A 21,292-nucleotide genomic window follows, 5' to 3' on the forward strand; every position below is an offset into this window, starting at 1 on the left:
ATTTTTATTTTTTCACGGCGATATTTGTGGCCAGCCACAGGCCGTGTGTCAGGTCCTCTGGCTCCGGTGTCATTGGTGAGTGACCGAACATGTCCCACACCAGGTTGTTTGCCAGGCTGCTTCGTAAGTATTTCACTTATTTTACCGTTTGAGCACTTTATAATGTTGAGTTTGTATACATATGCCTGTCTGTTGATCTTCATTCTGATATGCAATGTTTGTGGCCCACTCACAGACCAGACTCATAATGACAGTTGGTATGCTAGCAGGATTAGCCCCAGTGCCAGGGTTCTGTACTGACAGATAGAAACACAGCTAACGCACCAGTGTCATGCAGTCAAAATATACATCTGCCCTCAGCTGTGACCTTGTATTTTGGGTCCTGGGTGTCACTTTACTGCATCCTTTATTGCACTGACTTGACATTCAAACATTCAAATTCCTGTGTGAAATTAACTGTTGCAATCTACAAGACTTGAATCAACACTTTCAGTTTGTGATTATGATTTTAGTTTAGATTTAGGCACAAAAAAAAAAAAAAAAAAAAAATCACGAAAAGAGTCAAAGAGAAAGAAAACTATGTAAGCTTCATTTACAGCTATATTTCTCAAAGAGGTGAACAATCCTTTTTGAAAATGGCAAGACTACATATTTTTAAATCTGAATCAACACAGTCTTCCACGATTGAATCCCAGCAAAGGAATTGCATCTACTTCTGATTTCTTTCAAGTAAATTTGCATTTATCACATGAATCATTTCTACTTCCCAGTATTGAAAAGAACCTTTGAATACAGTCAGGAAGCGTCTTTGTTTTTGCTTTTAACATAATAGTGTAAATCTTTCAATTTCAAAAGATGTGGCTTAAAAAACATTCATTGGTATGATCATAATAACCTGCATTGTTATTAATAATTGTTATTGGCTGCTGTAAAACTGTTGTTTCCTTTACCTTAAAACATAATGTAACACTGTGTAACAGCAGCTTTGATTATCTTTGAAATGGACATTGCACCCGGTAGTTGATAAGGTAGGACAAAGTGTAGATGTATTGATGACCTCAGCATTGATGATTGGTCAGCAAGATAGATTTAGTGTTTGGGGTAATTGCAGTATTGAAAAATGCTATCAGATATAAAGAAGAGGGTCTTTATATGGCTTGATGCAGTTTTTGTTGAGTTCTGTTGATTATTTACTGTAAGACGCGTGACAAACTTCCGTGACCATGACCTATGTTCAAAATGGAGTTTGACGTCCTCCTCTCGTGTGTTTAGTTATCTTTTAGCAGATTTTGGTTAATACCATTGATTTATTTATTTTGTCTTGTTGTCCAAAGTATGCAAAAATTCTGCCAATTTATATTCAGGAACAGTACTACATTGTCACAGATAACACAGCTTCAGCTGTTGTTAACCCCAGAACTTTTGAAATGCCTGGTATTTTTTATGTTTGTGTTTAGTGCAGCAGAGAGGAGTGAGGCACTGTTATACGGGATCAAGGAAAAACCTCTACATCAATAAGGACACTAAAGTCATCTGTCAAGGGTTCACAGGGAAGCAGGTTTGTCTCTTTGCATTTCATTTAATTGACACACATATTGTTTAACAGACTAATGGCTTATGGTGATATTTAGCTCTCACCGAGAACACCAGTATTCATTGATTATAAATGGTAAATAGTCAATAGTCACATTTTTAGATAGCGTTTTTTTACCTTCAATGAACTCAAAGTGCTTTAAATCCAGGAAACGCTCACCCATTCACACACACATTCATACACCGGTGTACTCAGACAACCTTTGGATCAGTGGATGAACAGCTGAGCCACTGTGACCCTACTGATTTCTCTGTGGTTGTTTAGAGTGACACCATTAGGAGTTGTAATGGATAATAATTCGTAGAAATGTAAGTAAAAGTGGTACATGCATATTACACTTAATGTCTATGAATAAATGATGCTAACTTTTAAAACACACTCATTCATCATAATGGTACCATGCAACTGTATGTTTGCAAAAGATCAAATTAAAGCTGATTTTTTAAATGTAGCTTAAAACTGCAAAACGACCTCCGTCCCAGTGTTGCCCATTAATACAGGAGACTATGGTGGCCCACCATAGTCATGTCATAATTTTCAACCCAAAAATGGTAAAAACAGGTTATACTTTCTGCTTGTAATGTTGTCAAAAACATATGGAAGTAACCATTTTTAATTTGTAATCAGTGCTTTTTGTTCAGTAAAGGCAGTAAATTATATTTATACACCAAAATATTCCATTAAATAAAATGATTCAAATAGTTTTAGCATAAACCTGTGGGTAACGCTGCTCCACCCTATATTTAAAAGAACGCATTGGGTTATTGTCAAACTTTTAAAAATCCATTTTTTTTCTTTGCACCACATCCAATCAAAGAGAGTAGGAACCTTGGCTAGTGTGTTTAACAAGCCATAACCTGTGCGCTTTTTTGGATGATTTATATCCCCTTCCTGCCCCCTGTGACATTTATTTTTTCCATCTCCCATTTTTACTTCAACATAATGAAAAGTTGTTAAATATGGTCCCAGTGAACACTACGGGTAATTAGAAAAGGATGAGAAATGAAGCAAATGCCACTGAGTGCACATTGTGATGTCTCTGCCTTCATAAGCAAAGTATTTTTTAAATTGATCGTCTCTGCGTTTGTCCTAATACTCAAAGGCAAAAATGATTAGTTATGTTAGCAGTGTGAAGTTGTGAAATAAGGGATAGGTGAAGTTGTTGGATCATCAGCATAGACAGTATAAAAAAAGTGGATTAAGTGAGTGTGACATCATCCACAGTGTTCGGCTCCAGTCAATTGAAGCTCATCGAGGCTAGCAGTTATAGGGCAAATTTAGAGCAGAGTTCCATTTTTGGGATTCTGCCCATGCTGCCCACTTCCTCTTAGGAATGCGATGGCTATCAGGTTAGCTATGTCCATTTATATATACAGTCTATGGTCATGGGTCATATATTATTTTAACTCCTCTAATAGAGTGGGTATGTTATGGTCATATTATTCATTTAGTATTATTTTTTTTTAATTAAGTTTTTTTTTTATTTCAAGATATCATCATTGATTACTATTTACATGTTTTTTGCGTCTTCACAAATTCTAGTTACCATAATTCCATAAACTTATACTGGAAGATCGGAGAAGTCCTGATGTTTTGATTTTCAAGATCTGTTACATGGACTTTACTTATTATGAAGCTTATGTTGCAGGGTTTTACTTGTTTTTCAGATTTTACCTTTTACCTCTCAGCTTTATCCTTTTCAATTTATACTGAAACTATCTCAACCCAGTCTTCACAACATATTTATATATATTTTCCATTTTAATATGATCATTTAACACATTTCCTTATTTCAACCTCTTTAATGTTGAAATGTCCACTTGATGATAAATGATTAAAAAAAATGACATTGGGTAATTCCCTTGCTGTGTCAGTGAGTACTCTCCAGAGCCCACATAAAGAGCGACAGTTTGTGGGATGTTTCTGTGAAATGTATTTGAACAGTAAGCTTCACAGGATATCCAAAACTACATTTTACTTGTTTTGTGACAGTTCTAAAAGCAGATTAAACTGGGCTTACATCATTATTCATGTGTCAAAAAGTTCCCACTATTTCTATTGAATACATTTGTCACTGCCTGTACCCTCAGCTTCTTTCTGTGTCTTCTTACTCAGCACAGGTGATTAATCTTGAATGTCAGTTCTCTGTCTCTGTCTGGAGTGATATCTCAGAGTTGATGCTACACAAGTGGTTGTAGCTCACTTCATTACACACTTGTTCCTGCTCTGATTCCTCACTCTTTTTCAGGGAACATTTCATAGTCAGCAGGCTCTTGACTATGGCACCCGGTTAGTGGGGGGTGTCTCCCCAGGAAAGGGAGGGAAGGAGCACCTCGGCCTGCCAGTCTTCAACTCAGTCAAAGATGTAAGCATCTTTTATGTTCTTTTATTTAATATGAATCCAGGTAATATTTTCAACAATACTTTGCAACATATTTTACTAAATGCAAATTTTATGATATCGCTGGGTCCCAGGTGATATTTAAATATCTTATAGGCCTCTGATAGTGTCACTTAGAGTGCAGCTTTTGAGTTTTCAAATGAGACGTGATCCAGTCCATATATGCTCGAAATAAGCAGACCTCAATGCAAGGCATTGTCAACCTGACCCAACCCAGATTAAGTTCTGATCATAGTGTCTTTTTTAAAATCAGTAAGCATGCATCCTACATACCTATTACTTTTTTTACCTGGGTTTTACTGTCCCAAAAAGGTGGAAAAAATGAAATGGGTAATTTAAAATGGTTTGCAGCCAGCTCTCCACACCATCCGTTTATGTTAAAATTTTGACCTGAGAGCTGCTTTGCAATATATGTCTGGGGCGTTTTTTTTTTTTTAAACTTTATTACATGCAAACAGGTACAGTCCCTTTAGTATCTGTCCAGGAACAATGGACTTTGTTAAGTTCGACACTTGGCTTCCAAAAGGCCAACTTTGTGTAGGGTCGTGCATGGGAACATGCGGAAATAAATGATTCCTAAATAAAAATCCTAGTTGCTAGCACCACAATGTAATACCTTAACCTTACTGAGTAACTGAAGAACACTGAAATGCTTACTCAGTGGTATATTCCTAAATCAACTTTAGATGGCACTGTTTCATAACTGTAAAAATATGATCTGGCATGCTGCTTCAGTATTTATTTTTTGTTGTTGTTACGTTTGTACTCCTCAGGCAAGAGAGGGCACGGGGGCAGATGCCACAGTGATCTATGTGCCCCCACCGTTCGCGGCGGCGGCCATCATTGAGGCCATTGATGCAGAGATGCCGCTGGTGGTGTGCATCACTGAGGGCATCCCCCAGCAGGACATGGTGCGAGTCAAACACAAGCTGCTGCGCCAAGGCACCACACGCCTCATAGGCCCCAACTGCCCCGGAGTCATCAATGTAAGCACTCATTCACACGCCTATTAAGCCTGTACCAACTGAGTCAGGAATATTTAGAATGTAAGTAAAATACTAATTCTCTATGTTTTCAGCTCTGTGAAGATGAAAAAAAGAATGGTGTTGTGTAAAAATGTTAAAAAGATCACAAATATATACATTTACAGGTAGCAATGTTGAATTGTATTGTCCCTCTCAAATACAAAAAAAAACCCTATGCACTTGATTTATATCTTATTGCTGTGAAGTCTTGACTAGAAGACGGTTTATAAATATTTTTGTCAAATCTGCCTCCTTGGCTGAAGTTACAGTCCTTGGCTCCATCTTCCAGCTTCTGGAACCACACCAAAAACGAATCAATTTTGTTTTGGCCCACTACTGACCTTTCCTAAAAGTGTCATCCAAATGTATCATTACTTTTAGAGTTCTGACAGTTGCAAACATCCACAAGGGTGTTATGGAAACTGAATTTATTTGTTGAATATGGCAATTTCTTATGATGTGAGGTTTTAAAATATTATACAACTGTTTGTTATGCAGTTTTCCTTTGTCTACTAGTATCTAATGTTGAATAAAATGTTATGTTTTCCAGCCTGGAGAATGCAAGATCGGGATTATGCCTGGCCACATTCACAAGAAAGGAAGGATTGGTAAGGATAAGGAATTTTCAAAATTCAAAACACACACACACACACACACACACACTCAGTCAGTTAGTATATGTGGAGATATCCAAGGAAAAAAATATATGTGTATATATATATATATATATATATATATATATATATATATATATATATATATATATATATATATATATATATATATATATATATATATACACACACACACACACACAAATATTATTTATTCTAGGACAATATTTCCAATATTCTAATCTTGTTCCAAAACACATGATTTATCTCCCCTTTCTACTTTGTACCTCTTTCAGTTGTTTTTCCGTGGTAGAGCTGTGAATGCTGACAGCCTCTTAAGCACTGTGTATTCTAGCTGGCCACTGAACCTTTGCGAGAAGTGTGAGTTTGGCAATAAATGTACTGCCATCATTCGTGCTGCTCAGACAGAACAGCTGTTGCAGAGCCGAGTCTAATGGGAACATGTCTAGCTCTGTTGGTTATAAAGAATTTTATAAACACAAAAACTACAAATATCTCTCCTCTTTGTTTTAGGTATTGTGTCACGGTCGGGCACGTTGACATATGAAGCCGTGCACCAAACCACACAAGTGGGTCTGGGCCAGTCACTCTGCGTGGGTAAGCCTCCACTAACCTCTGGCATGTGAATTTAAATTTAGCATACTCGGTGGCAGCTCTTAAAAGGTCAAGGTTTTGAAGTCTTCTGCACTTTGTTCTCCAAGAAAAAGGCAACCTAAAATGCTATGCATACCTGTGCAGAATATTCAGATTTATGTATCAATGTACTGCGTATCGCAAGGCTGCACAATATATTGCAAACGTATTGGCCGCTGTACAATTTGCAAAAGGTCATTTAACATTGATTGAATCCTAGGCTGACAAGTTTGCCTCCACTTTATAGCATCATCATCAAAAACACATTAATATTTCAACACAAGACCAATATCAAAAGTACAAGCCAGACTGTTTTCTGAAAAATAACTTCATGCTACACAACGTCGTACAATATCTGTGACATTAACTAGAATACCAAGTAAGTTCTGCTCCTCTACATTAGTTCCAAATTTGTATTATTGCGTACACCAAGTGTTCTCTCTTTGTACTCCTCTAAATGCTTTTAACCCAACTATAATTACACTTTTCACCACTAGCAAAACAAAAAAGCATTTTCACAAATTATATCCTCTTTGATTTTTTTTCTTAAGTATGGTCTCAGTGATGGTCTCAGTAACTTTTATTCCATGTAACTAGCTTAACTCATCTCAACTGCATTTTGTAGTTTCTGATTTAATAATGTTTTTGCAGTCTCACTTACAGCTGAAATGGGTCCTAACTATTTAATGAAAAACATTTTTGGCCTTTCCATCTGTTGCTACAAAATTAAGTGTATGTCAAAACTTGGACACTATAATGCATTAATACAAGTTGGCTATGTTATTATTTAGACATTTTAATTATAGGCTGTCCAAGCCAGACTTCATAAAGCCAATGCTGCAATAGTATTAACACTGGAGAGTTCATTAAAGGATTTTATTGGTGCTTCAGTAGGAGACCTCTTAAATCTGAGAATGACCTCAGGGCTCCTACAAATTGCACTTACCACAATATTTAATATCAATGCTCGACTTTGTAGCTGGCAATGTTGCTCGCCTTAGCTGTAATAAATATGCAAGTTATATTTGTCAGTGCTCAAGGATTTTTAATTACAGTACAAAAACATAAAATTTGTTAGGCTATAGTATAGTCTGTTAAGGGCCCCCTAAGCAGTTTGCTTTTTTAATTAAATATTGAATATTTCTTTGAATGGAAAGTTGTGAAAGCGGTTCTGTGCATGCGGTTCTGTGCCCATAAAACCATTAAAAGACTGAACATGCGCACAGTAGTTACTTATCATACTCGTATAAAAATTTCATGAAAATTGTAACCTCTTTACCATTTTGATACTCACTACAAAAATAATTACTTTAGTTGAAGAAAGTTTGCCCTTTTTCTCTTTGTCCCTCTCCCTCACTCTCTCCACAGAGAGGAGCATTTAGAAATTAATACTTTTTTTGTTGACAGCAGACACTTGAAACACTGTTGGGACACTGTCTGATGAAAGAAAAGCTTGAGTAAACCTTTCAGTCGTGTTATTTTCTTCCCAGAGGCTAAACATGCACATAATCCTCAAATATTCATACAGATGACACTGGTGGGAATCCTAAGTTTACTACAAGTTTTTGCTGTGTCTTTTACCAGGGATTGGTGGGGACCCTTTCAATGGCACAAACTTCATAGACTGTCTGGAAGTGTTCCTGCAGGACTCAAAGACAGAAGGCATCATTCTGATCGGTGAGATCGGAGGCAACGCAGAGGAGAACGCAGCGGAGTATCTCAAAGAACATAACTCGGTATGGTGCCTCTTCTGCCTTCTCACCCTCCTCGCACTAAACTTCCACCTCGCCTCATATATCAGCTCCTATCAATTATTTATCCTCCTCTGAATTAGCTCTTAGTCATGCCCTTTCAAATATATCAGTTTGAGTGAAGTGCAGAAAGAGTCGTATTTTCAGAACAAGGGGAACTTTAAAAATGTCCTTTCGCGTTTGATCTCTGCCTGAGGCTTTTTCTGGTGGCTACGTGAATCTGTATGTTGCAGATGAAAGGGGGAGAAATGAATTAAAAATTTCACTGCTCTTGTTCCAGAATTTTATGGTGTTGACTTTTTCATAGGCTGATGTGAGATTCCCACCTGTCACAAAATGCCAGGGAGGTGAGGATTGGCCTGAACAGCTGTGCCTCTTACTACTGTTGTTACTGACATTTGGTGACTTTTAACTTGCCATTTATAGGTTTAAGAGTGATAGACAAATTAGCACCGTTGCCACAGCAATTAACAATTCAGAACAAATTTCAATCTTTTGTCAAAAGTCCTCAAAATATCACCAATAACTGAAAACTGAAACTCATGAATGAACTGGGTTAATTTGATATCCCAACATTTTAAACTGCCCATGTTTGAAAAAAAGTTATATCTGTATGAAATAAAACGCTGTCATGAAGTTCAGTGTATTTATTTGTTATTTTCTGTAGTATTAAAACATGTTAGCATTACACATGAGAGAGTTGACAGAAGGACTTGGATTATTATAGATATTACATGTCAAGTTTGTGGACCCATTCTCTAACAAAACCAACATTCAAAATTCTGTTTTTGTTTCTTTCAAAAACAATAAATGACCCATAATTATATAAGTGACAGCCATCCATCTGTGATAACGATAGCAAGTTTTTGAAAGCTGTGAATGTGTCTTTTTGGCCTTTCTTCAGTGCATTTTTTTATCAGTCTATACATGTGTCAACGTACGAGTGAGCGTGTATGTGACAATGGTACTCTTGAGCTGAAAAATGGATTTGATTTGCCCTTGCTGCTCCTAATGCATGCAAATCTCCCGCTAGCGTCTCACCAGAATAAGTTCTCTCCCGCGACAAAGTAAAGCACAGCCAGCCTCCCATCCATTAACGCAATGTTGACAGTGAGGGACAGTTCAAATGAAGTCAAGAATGGAAAAACACCAGTTAAACACAGAGCTTCCTATTTTTCCAAACATTAAACTGCACTTTTGAGGCTTCAGTTTCTATAGTACAAAGAAAGGCAGAGGTGTGTGCCGACTTTGGTTCTCAGTGGGTAGGTTTTCTGATATGATCTTATTAGAATGCATAACACTGAAATGTTAACCTAGAGGAGTTCCCGTAAGTGTTTTGTATTAATATGAAGCATACAGAGGCAAGAAAGGTTCAAACATGAATGTGCACAAAAATCCATTTCTCCTTGGAGAAAAAACGAAACTATTGTGTTATTTGTTCCATATTAATTTATATTGTTTCACTGAGAAGGCAACAATTGCACTACTCCCAAATTAACTTAGAGAGTACCGACCTCAGCCAAGGAACTGACAACAACATTATAGTGTATATTCCTAGACTCAGGCCGTAGCTAAATAGGGCTGCATAGTATGAGAAAAAAAGTCTTATTATTGGATATTATAGCAATAAACAAGTGGTAGGTTACCGTTTCATGCTTTCTTGTCTTGAGAGGAAAACACTGCCCAGTACACCTGGCTTTTCACATGGCAAACCTTATATTGAAATTATGAAATTAGCCAAAATCACACCAATGAATTTGTGCTGTCACGATGCTGAAATTTCCAACCTCTTTCGATACTAAGGAATAGTCTCCATACTCAATACTGATTCTTGTACCACAATGATGATAAAAACATTCTTTATTTAGACAGTAGAATGTCATTAATAATAGTACTTTCTTTTATAATACCATGTGGTCTTGTACGTGCGTAACACCTCAGTGGTCCAGGTAGTTTCCATAGTGGTCCATGGATGTATATTAGTCTATGTGTCAAGATCATTCTTAAGATATTCAGGAAAGGTTGACTTTTTTAATATCAATACCTGCTCATATGACTATCTAGTTTTGATACTAGTTTTACCATCAATTGGTGTCTTATTTTCAATACCTTTTGAAAACCCTAATGTATTGATGGTCTTTGTGTTAAATGTACACTGAATGCTACATTGGGGTATTTAATTCCCTGTCCTCTTCAATGCTGCATACATGGCTGTTCCACACATGTATTATTCTGTAAAATTGACAAGAGGGGCCGGGTAAAATGTTGCCATTGGGCTTGCTGTCAGATGTCATGTTCCAGGGCACATTTGAAGGTTCACTTCTCATCAACAGCTGCCGCACTTGCCAACGTAATATGCTGTTAAAAGTCACCTGCATCAAAGGTCTGCCTATCATTGCTGGAGTTTCAGAGGCTTTCTGAAGTCAGAAATAGCTTTTACACAAAATAACCATGTTACAAATTGCTTCATGCATATCAAGTAGGTCAGGGTATTTGGCACCTTAAGTTTTCTTTATTCTCTAGTCTTTTGACTTGTCTTCCAGTGAGCAGAGCTAAGCCTGTGTAAATCTGGTGATATAAGGCATTCTTTTTCTGTGGCCTTGTCTTTATATTCTGTCTGCCATGTGTGCAGAAGTAGTTAATTGTCTTATTTGGCTTTTAAATCTTGTGAGCAGAGGATCGTGCCTTGTTTATGTTTACATAACACAGCTTTCCTCAGTTTATTTGACTCACAAAGTTGTGTAGTTGCCATACTGGACTCATAATTGGTCTAATATATCTGAAGTGCTAGCAGTGAAAGATAAAGTGAATTGAATGATGTTCTTTCTCACTCTTTTAGCCTGTATGCATTGTTAGTGGTCCAGGGAGGCAGGGATTAATAAAGCAATTTAACTGGATTGGTTTAAGGAAGATTTAAGGCCTGATTCAAATGAGAGTAATGTCTAACGTGATTTGAATTCTAAATGCTAACTGGATCGGTGATAATTTTCAAACCTGCAAATAAAGCGGATGTTTAAAACTCTTCATCTGTACAAGTGACAATGTATAAGACTTTCCATTTGGATGCAGATCCTAATATGCCTCATTGTGAAAAAGTCACCCTCAGTTATTTGTGATGGCCATCTTGCTCTCCCTTTTAAGTTGAAATATGATTGCCTGCAAAAATGGTAGCATCAGGAGTGTGTCTTTTGTAGGTGTCGCTGGCTGTGAAAAAGAATGCCATGTGAGTCCAGCTTGTGATGAAAAGCATTGTGTGTGCGTGTGTGTGCATCCAGAGCCGTCCCCGTCAATTATGTTGTTATTCCTAAGTATGAAATATTAGCCACACATGCGGTCCACGCCCAGACCCTCTCACACCGGTTAGGATGTTATTGCTGAAGATGAAATATTAGCTCACTTCACCTTGGAAATGATCTTAACTGTTGAGCAAAACATCCATCACTGAGCTAGCATCATAGACAGGCGCTGGGCTAATCAGTGCCTGCATGACTAATTACTTTCTCAGAAATGAGATGATAGGAAATGGCAGGAGCAGGAGCCCCTATCTGGTCATATGGCACGCCATGCAATTAAATGGCTTGATTGACCCTTTGTTTTAATAATGTAGACTGAGACTGAGATGGCTGCTTAGACAATCCTGTTATCACGGGGCTTGGTAATGGGAGGACATGCAGTGTACAATTTCTAATGAATGAATCAAATGCAGGTGCAGAGACTAATTCTGGCTGTGCACAGGCGTGTACTCCAGTATGCTGCTGTCCTGTCTGTCTTTTTCCTCCATTTAGTGGCCTTTCTAATTGCACTTGCGTCTTCACACCTCTCCCTGGGGCTTGCTCTACGTCCTCCTTCACCTTACTTTGCACTCATGTTTTTGTTTTTGTTCTGTTCCCTCGCTGTGTCCAGGGTGTTAATGCCAAGCCGGTGGTATCCTTCATCGCGGGGCTGACCGCTCCTCCCGGTCGCCGAATGGGCCACGCTGGCGCCATCATTGCTGGAGGAAAGGGTGGAGCCAAAGAGAAGATCGCAGCGCTGCAGTCTGCTGGAGTAGTAGTCAGCATGTCCCCTGCTCAACTGGGCAGCACTATGTACAAGGTGAGGGGGCTTCCTTTGCATTAGCACAGTTGAGTGAGATGCTGGGTGGACTCTTTAATGGGCTGTGGTCACATCAACATTGTAGAATCCCTATAGTTTAAACTGAGCTTTAGGACAGGTCAGAACTCTAGGGTGAAATTTGCTGTTTAACTGTCAGATTGCAGATGGGTTGACCTGATTTATAGTTAATATCTCTGTAATGGCCTATCCACATGAAACAAAAATTGGCACAAGGGGTTAATGCCCCCTTCTGTCTAAATCAGTGAAAGTAGTAATTTTATTTTACAAAACCTTTAAAAAAATGGTGCTATTATTCATCCCCAAAGACTTGCGTTTGGTCAGTTCCAAGGCCAATTCCCAACAAATATGATAGGGGTCAACATTTATGGATGATGGGTTTGGATATTTCATTCAAAAACAGTACATTTCCCATAGGTATCCTTCAAAATACAAACTACAATACTACAATACAAAACAGTTGTTTAAATATGAAAGTTATTCATAATATTAAAATTATAATTCAGAATCAGAAGACTTTTATTGCCATAGTCTGTGAACACAGTTCACAAACTAGGAACTTGATACGGTGAAAAAGTGCAACATAAACACACTGAATAAATACAAATACAAATAAGGGCATGCACAAAGTTAAAAAGATATGCTTAAAAAAAGAAAAATCAAATGAAATACTTATTCATATTATTATTCATTCATATTATTATTCATATCCATAATGTTTTTAAACTGTCAACAGCTTTCATAATTATTCTGATATAATCATTAGTGGAACTACTTAGGCCTTGATCATAAAACCAAATTTCAATATCGTCCATGCCTACAACACATTCTGACTGGTACGATATTTTTCTTAGAATCATAATTATTATATGCAGACGTTACTATTTGTGTATGTAACTTTTGTGAACTATTTTGCTCTCATGTACCTTTTTTATAACAGAAAAAGCCAAGCAAATGAATACTAATCCATGCACATCAGTTTTATTGGGACAAACCCCAGTGACTTGACTGAATGTGCAAAAACAACTCAAGAAAGCTCCTCATATTACCCAGAGTGTCATGTTAAATTTCAGTCGTTCTAAAAAACATTAACACAAATATTGCAGCTGTAATACATTTACAGTTTTGGCCTTTTGGCAAACAATTTTCATCTGTTTAGTAATTCACATTGTTCTTGTTTACTCAAATGATAAAGCTTAAACAGAGCAGATGGCTGAAAAAACACACTTCTGTTTCCCTTACCCGACCTAAGTTCTTCTGTACACTGTGTCTACACACCAAAACGTCACCGTTATTCCTCTGTGCTGTCCCAATGTTTCCAATCAACACATTTTCCAACAGTCTGAAATATACATGCAAATACCCACTATTGTTTGCTATTCTTACCTCTCATTATTCTCATAAATTTGCAAGTGAACAGGGAGTAACGAATGACTAACCAGGGTCGTTGCTTTTTATTTCAAATCTGAATATGAATAGTGTGTGAAGAATTGATTTGCCTTATCTTTTGGAAATCATATGCAGATAAACAAAACAAACTCAAAGGTCATATTTTTATTACACACTCGACAGAGCGAGCTAATGGTAGCTGACATTCAACCCATCATTCTAGGAGAGACTCTAACTGCACACAGCCTTGCACCACTTCTGATTTCTAGTCTCCATGCTGCACATTCCATTACTAATCAAGTTTACTGTGAAAATAATTTTGGTGAGAGTAGCCCAGTCATGATTGAACTTTTAATACGCCGTAACGAGAGGCAGAAAAGGGCAGAAATTAATAAACGCGTGTTGACAGCAGCTCATTCGGCGACGTTGCTTTTTTAAAATTTCAATTTATCTCTAAGGAAACGCTGTTAACAAGATGTATAAAAAGTGAAAGCATGTATTACAACCATTCATCATCCCATACTTTCATTAGCACTACTGGCAACTACTGCACGCAGATATGGATTTACACCCGTTTTCTCACCCCCAAGTTTAATTCATAATCATTGTGGGTAACGATGAAAAACGTCTCGCGCGGCCGCTGATTCCGCCGCACATTGTGTTCATACATCTCTGTTAATCTCATTGACCGCTGTAATGGAGGTAATAACACGTGGGAGAGGGCTAAAGCTGGGGAAACCTCCGACCACATCCGAGGTCACAGCTGCCACGAGCGCTCAAACCCACAGACAAGACAAGTACAGTATAGACACGTTTAATCGCACCAAAATGAATTATGCATGTAGAATAATTACGCTGAAATCACTATCCCGTTATGCTGTCACCTCCCTAGTAGCCATTACATTTATTTGTCATTAATATTGAAACTGAAATTGGAAATGTATCACCCATCCAATTATGTATGAATTATGCACTTGTAGCATTGAGATAAATTATGAATGAAATGCAACAATGATAATGTTGCTGATATTTGTTTGAGATCAAGTTTAGATAATGAAACAAAGCCAACGGGGTGAAGTGGCTTTTCATGATTGTCATCTACTTACTGTAAACTTTAAAGCAGATGTATTATGCAGAATCGACTTTTCAGAGCATTTAACCTTGTTTTAGTTGTTTTTGTATTGTATTTAGTCATTTGTGCCAGTTTGAGCAATTTTTTTTTTGCTCATTTTTAAGACGCCATATTGCCGGTCAATCCCCGTTTTTACCTCCACCAGCATACAGCGTACGTATTTTCTTAATCTGTGATACTCGCAGGATTTGGCAGCGCTGTGTAGTCATTTTGGTACAAATGGAAACAAAAATCTGCTACAACTATCCATTGGAGACACTGACTCTTTGTTGTGATGATGTTTACGGCGACATGGGCTCCCATTGGGCACCACAGTTTTCTAACATTAAGTTGTTTTAGATGAATTATTGCTATTTAAAATGTGCAAATTATAACATGATCCAAGGGTGTCATAGATTATATAGCAGACACAAACAAGCTCACTAGGTCTTCTTTAAAAGATACTATATGTGACCTAGTGCTGTTTCAGTATCTGTGTGAATCCTTTGTAACTGTGGAACACCTTGAAATGAAAGAAGAACACACAGAACAGAACACAACATCATTTTGCCTTTGGTGTAACGTGTATTTCTGAAATTAGGCAATTTCACATTAAAGAGCATTTGTGTTTTACGTCACTGAATCATGTGCACTACTGTATTTTAAAATCCCCAGTGTCCTCATTTGTCAAATTATTTCCTTGTTCCAGTGGCCAGTATAGTTCAGAAAACCCTGTGTGTGTAAGCACTTTACTTTAGGCTTCATTAATCTCCAAATTACTCACAAATAATATTCCATCAGCAGCTCCTTTGTCACTGTAAAGTGTCAGTCATAAAAGAACGGGTTAATGTAGCACTAATAAATCCCACTAAGTGCATTTGTTACACGAGGACAAGTTAGAATTGGAATTAAATGTATTGGTTTTCTAAATTAAAGCTCACAATTCTACTCAAGGCTGCAGAACATTCATCTCAAACATTCATCTCAGTAATCATCAGATAGACGCAGTTAATTCACTTGTAGTGTACAAACAGCTCTGCTTATGGGAATAGTTGCTGCTGCTGGTGAGGAACATTATTCTTAATTACCTTTGTGGCGTAACACTAAAAATACTGCATGGCCTGTGTTTAAAAGTAATTGATAGAGTTTAAAAATGGCTTCAGTGTAAAATATGAATGCTGGCCTTTCATAAGGAAAATGATGCATTCTGCAATAATTCACATTCTTGGTTGAAAATGTCCAGAGGCAAATGCAAAGGGGAACTTATATATCCAGGAAGCTTTCACTTTGAATCATAATGGAATTTACATGGGCGTTGCACCTCATTTTAGGGATGTGATAACTTTCTATTTCAAATTAACTACAAAACTGTGTAATCTCTGTCATTACTAAATGCATCATCACCATGACATCAAGTCCAAGGCCAATAATACACACAAATTACGATCCGTGTTTCTCTATTTGTCAAGCCATTGCCTGTGGTTATTCAGGCTCCTGTCACTGTGGTTCAGAAACCTCAGTTTAATTGGTAAAAACTAACCAGTGGCTCTGGGAAATTAGAAAAGTGCTGCCAGCTCTGATCGCCTGCGGCATTCCAAGTCTCCCAGAAAGTCAAATAAATTCTTGCTAGGCTTTATGGATTCCTCAAAATGTTAACTGTTGGTGTATGCTATTTGTCACAATTGCACTATGCAGTTATTACACCATTTTCTCACATTTTGTAGTTTTATAGCATTAATGACCACGATAAGAGTTTTATTGAAGGTAACATTTAAAAAAGTAAAAACAAATAAAGATGGCACTGTACTATAAAAAAATGTAAAACAAATACATTTGTTACAGAAGGATTACATTCATTTAATCTTTATGTATTTTATATAGTTTAGTTGATTTGAACATGTTTACCCTCATATCTAAAACAAATGGGTCATGTTTAAAATCAAAATCTTAAACACTGTCCCTTTATGGTCAGTCAAGCCAAATGTTTTATCTAGTGTGTGTTTTTTTTCGACATAGTAACAGATATGATATTGTCCACTCTTGTCAGATGACCCACCGTGCTTCTAGGTCTGTCAGTCTTGTTGAATAGTTGATGTTCACCTCGCATGGCCCTCTCTAGTCACTTCCCATCCGGCTGTATTTTCTCTTGTCCTTCTTCCGAGTGGCAACCTGTGCTTCATCTTGACGTGCCATGACAAGCATTTCTTTCACACCGTTCTCTCTCTGTCACCTAGACACTCTGCCTCCCTCCTGCCAGCACTTCAGACCCGCCCCACGACTGTCACATCTACCTTTCCCCCCCTATTTTTCCCCTTCCATTTCTTTTCACTAAAACTCCAACACCTACAGCTCTATCTACACCTCTATCTACTTGAACAAGAGCTGGCCTTTTACTCTGCACCCCTAGCTAACCTTTCAACCCAGCTAAATGTGTTCTCATTGATTTAAATCGAGGTTAGAGTAGCCAATGTAAACGCTATAACTCAAGGCTCCTCTAGGTGGCAGTGTATCTCCAGGTAATGCCCAGTCCGCTGCAGTGTGTTGCCATGCTCGCCAGCACTTGCGTGTTCTGCAGAACTGATAAATGACATTTGCGTCAGGTAACTTTCTCCTGTACGGTGGGAAAATTTACAAAAATGGTGTTTGAGATTATTTTCAAAATTTTTATTTGAAATGGCTGCATCCTTCATCCTTTTTAACACACGCTTAAGAATTGGGTTGTAATGAAACTACATTTTTCAGATACAAGTCGGTTACAAGTCTATCCATCAAAGAGAAAGAACATAAGCCGTCTACAAACCGAGAATGTGGAAAAACTTGTCCCGTATTTGCTGGTTAAGGCACTGGCAACCCAGGCTTAGCTGTTATTGTAATACCTTTTCTAAAACAGTAACATACTACATCCAGATCCTCTTAATGATGACTAGTGGGTGCTACATTTGAACTTTCTAGGAATAAAACACTATTACAGACTGCACATCTAAAATAAAAGATCTTAACCTAGCTGTGTGAGTTCTGCATGAATAAATCATCTCTTTTGTCTTTTTCAACTGATTTCCTGTGTTTTGCTCTATTCTCTTTTGTGTCTGTAGGAGTTCGAGAAGAGGAAGCTGTTGAGCTAAACTACACATGACAATGCCCCCTCACCTTTAACCCCTAACCCGAAATGGAGACGAGCAGCTCGACTCTGGAGGCGGAATAGTCATACAGTGTGTACAACTCCTCAAATATACTTCAACGCACATTTGCAATGTTTATATTGTAATTTCAGCCATGATCTTGTACCTTGCACAGAGAGAATGAATAAAAATGGTGTCTTAATAGTATGCCACACTGCTCCCTGTTCAGTGTTCACAAGTTGTTTTTTTTCTCCATATGGCAGTTTAGGGGAAGGTGCAATGGTAACCTAGGTGATCACTTTCATTTATTGTGCTCTTGCTGTAAGATGTATTCCACCGCTCATTTCACTGACTGTCCACCTGAAAAAGAAAAATCTCTCCCCATCAATTCTTCCTGCTGTGTTTTGTCTGCACATTTCTACACACTGCGCCAGACAAATAGATGAGAAATTGTATAATTAGTTTTGTCTGCACAGTTGTATAATTTAACACATGCTTGAACTTGAACCCATTGCTAAAATAAGGCAGAAATAATTTAGGTGAACCAGTGAAATAAGGTACGCATTGTTGGTCTAATGAAAGGTCCATCCTACCTGCTAATAATTTTGTACTTCAATATGCTGCATTACTTAGAGTCGTGAAAAAAGAACAAAGTCAGTTTTAATGGTAATGGATGGAATTGACCATTTACTGAAGCTGTAAGATATGTGTTGCATCTTTCAATGGATGTTTCAAAATGGGTTTTAATGGGAATATATGGACACAAAATGGTTGCCAAGGATCCAGAATACATCTTTTTCCAATACTTTACAAATATGTGAGTCAGGCCACTGGTGAACCTCCCTCAGTTCAGATGGCCGGGATTAACCGGTATATTTGTCAAACATGGCTGCTCTCAAGAAAAAAGAAAGGAAGAAAATACCACCTGATCTAGACAGCTATTAAACAACTTCTTTCAGTGTCACTCCTACACTACCTTAAATGTAAATATTTTGCTAATATTTTTCACACTTTTGGAAAAAAGAAAAAAAGCTCTGGACTCCATGTCAGCTCCGTTAGATGGACCAGGTCTCTAAATAAAGTAGTGGAATAAATCAACAGAAAATTATAGTAAATAAAGTGGAATTGACACAAGTGGGAAAATGTGGATAGGAAGGCAAGGTTATAGCAGTTCAGTCTTTTACTTTACAGCGCCAGCGATGAAGAGTAATGAAGCATATAATGCACTAGACTGGACATCTCTGCAGTCCCTATCTGCTCCACAGCAGTCAGCCAAGGCCCATTATTTTCTCCACACATTGTCAACAATTACTTTTTAATCTGCATTAGTGAATTTACATAATGACTGACAATGCAATAGAAAGCTTATTTGTTTAGAGGCTCAGAAGTTTGTTCCTGTATTGAAGTTGCAAAGCTGGCAATAAGCTTTTGGTACAACGCTCTCCTAAGATGTGAAGCAGGCAGAAGTGGGCTGCTGCTGGTAATCTGCTGTTTGAAAAATGTTTCCAACACTGCTTAACAAAGCTTCTGTAATTGGTTACACAGACCTTTGCTACTGTGAAAACCATTCCACATATAGTAGTCTACATTTAAAGACTATATCTGTTAATGTGTGACTGCATACATACAGACAAGATGGCACCAGCATGTGCCGGTTGTTGTCTGCCAGCTCTGCTAAAATCCTTGTTTGTGGTACTATTTGTATGCATTTTGCTACAAGATGTCTCTGGTCTCATTGTCTGTGATTGCCAAGCACTTTTGTATACTAAAATGTTGCAGGAGCTGTGGTTGAGAGAGCATAATTTTAAAGATGAGACCTAACTTTCCCCCTCATACACATTACCACCTTACCTGCTGCGCTCACCTCTGGCACTGCACAAAAATGACCCCTAAAGCGAAAGAGAGGAGGCGTCTTGGTCAGATTTAAAGCTTATTACAGGTATAATCCACAGATGTTAAGATATGAGACTTCTCCGACTGACCAACCCTGTACCTCTTGTCCCCGCTCCACCAGCAGCTGGAGATGGGGCTGGTGGATTTTGGATCTCTCCGGGAACAACAGAGCTGCTCAGCATCCAGACACGATGATTTGATGCTTCGGCTTGGCCTCCTCAATGCTCGATCACTAGCAAACAAAACCTTTCTATTGGATGACTTTTTCAAATCGCATTAATTGGATTTGTTGCTTCTCACAGAGACATGGCTTTGACCAGGTGAGTCAGCCACATTTTCTGAAATACAGAGGACAACTGGCAGAGGTGGAGGGTTAGCTTCACTTTTTAAGTCCTGCTGCACATGTCGATAGTTATCATTAGATTCATATAGGTCTACCAGCTTTGAATCGCTGACGTTTGTTTTCAGCCACAACGTCCTTTACACAGTTATCGCCCCCCTAACATCAACAAAGAATTTAAAAATGACTTTACAGACTTCGTAATTCAAGGTTAGCCTTGAAACAATCAGTTTTTGATTGTTGGAGACTTTAATATTCACGTATGCTGTGAGTCAAAGCCCCTGGTTAAAAAGTTTCTAAATGTGATTGACTCTTTCAACCTGAATCAGTCAGTCTGAAATTCGAATCATGACAAAGGGCACATACTGGACCTCTCCTTTGGATGTTCATAGTTCTGAGATTCAGCTCCCTGTAGAATGGCCAACGCGCCCCCATAGCTCCCCCAAAGATTTTTGCCTCTTTTTCGTTCGCGCCCTAAAAATGTTTGACTGGTAACCACACAGATAGATTAGTGATTAAAACAAGACTACAATAAATCAAAGAATTACAAATGGTTCATAAATTATAGCCTATAGGAAGGCTTTTAAAAAGAATGGGAAGTATTGGCAGCACAGAGACGTGCAGACATGGACACGGTGTACTTTCCACCACTCCTCCCAGTCTGTTTGGCACGTTACTTTTCTCCTTTGTCACTGCTTGGCTTCTCTCTGTCTTTCCAAGTATAACTTGATCCTCCTTTTGTTGGAGTTTGTGGACAGTGGACACCAGTATAGTCAGTCTTTAGACTCGCTGTGACACACAGTCAGACGTGTTGATCTATGTATATGATGAGCCTTTATGAATGAATGAGCTCGCCTTGTTATTAGCTCGTTATTATTACAAAAATGAAGTACAAATCATGGTTGAGTGCAGTGATTACACACATGGCGCACATGCTGCGCAGTCATAATGGCTCTTTTTTTTTTTTTTTTTTTTAACAGTAACGAGTAATCTAATGACTCTTTCCTCTGCAGAAGTACTTTTATAGTTACTGTCAGTGTAACAGGGCTCAGCAGGTGACAGATCAGACTCCTCTCTCATCTCATTTTGAGGAGCTGCTTTTTTTTTTCTTTTGTTTTGGGACGTAAACAAGACTGAGATGAGGGATTAGAGACTGACTATAAAGGTGACCAATCAGAAGCAGCGCTAAACGACCATAAAGATGGTCCTAGCATTTTATTGGTTTAGCAGTAGTGATACGTGCGTTTGGAGTTTACACTGAAAAGACATCAGCACAGCGATAATAGACACA

The 21,292-nt window shown here is 38.0% G+C and overlaps 1 protein-coding gene across 1 annotated transcript; it reads left to right on the forward strand.

Moving 5' to 3' along the window:
* On the forward strand, positions 1-18,151 carry suclg1 (succinate-CoA ligase GDP/ADP-forming subunit alph). Its single transcript, XM_033967909.2, has 9 exons — positions 1-123; positions 1,458-1,558; positions 3,843-3,959; positions 4,769-4,981; positions 5,571-5,628; positions 6,169-6,252; positions 7,873-8,024; positions 11,943-12,131; positions 17,742-18,151. Exons 1-9 carry the CDS (start codon positions 90-92, stop codon positions 17,769-17,771), a joined length of 978 nt encoding a protein of 325 aa, XP_033823800.1. The 5' UTR covers positions 1-89; the 3' UTR covers positions 17,772-18,151.
* Positions 18,152-21,292: the final 3,141 nt, after the last annotated feature.

The sequence above is a fragment of the Periophthalmus magnuspinnatus genome, chromosome 1 (genome assembly GCF_009829125.3).
Source record: "Periophthalmus magnuspinnatus isolate fPerMag1 chromosome 1, fPerMag1.2.pri, whole genome shotgun sequence".
Classification (NCBI taxonomy): Eukaryota; Metazoa; Chordata; class Actinopteri; order Gobiiformes; family Gobiidae; genus Periophthalmus; species Periophthalmus magnuspinnatus.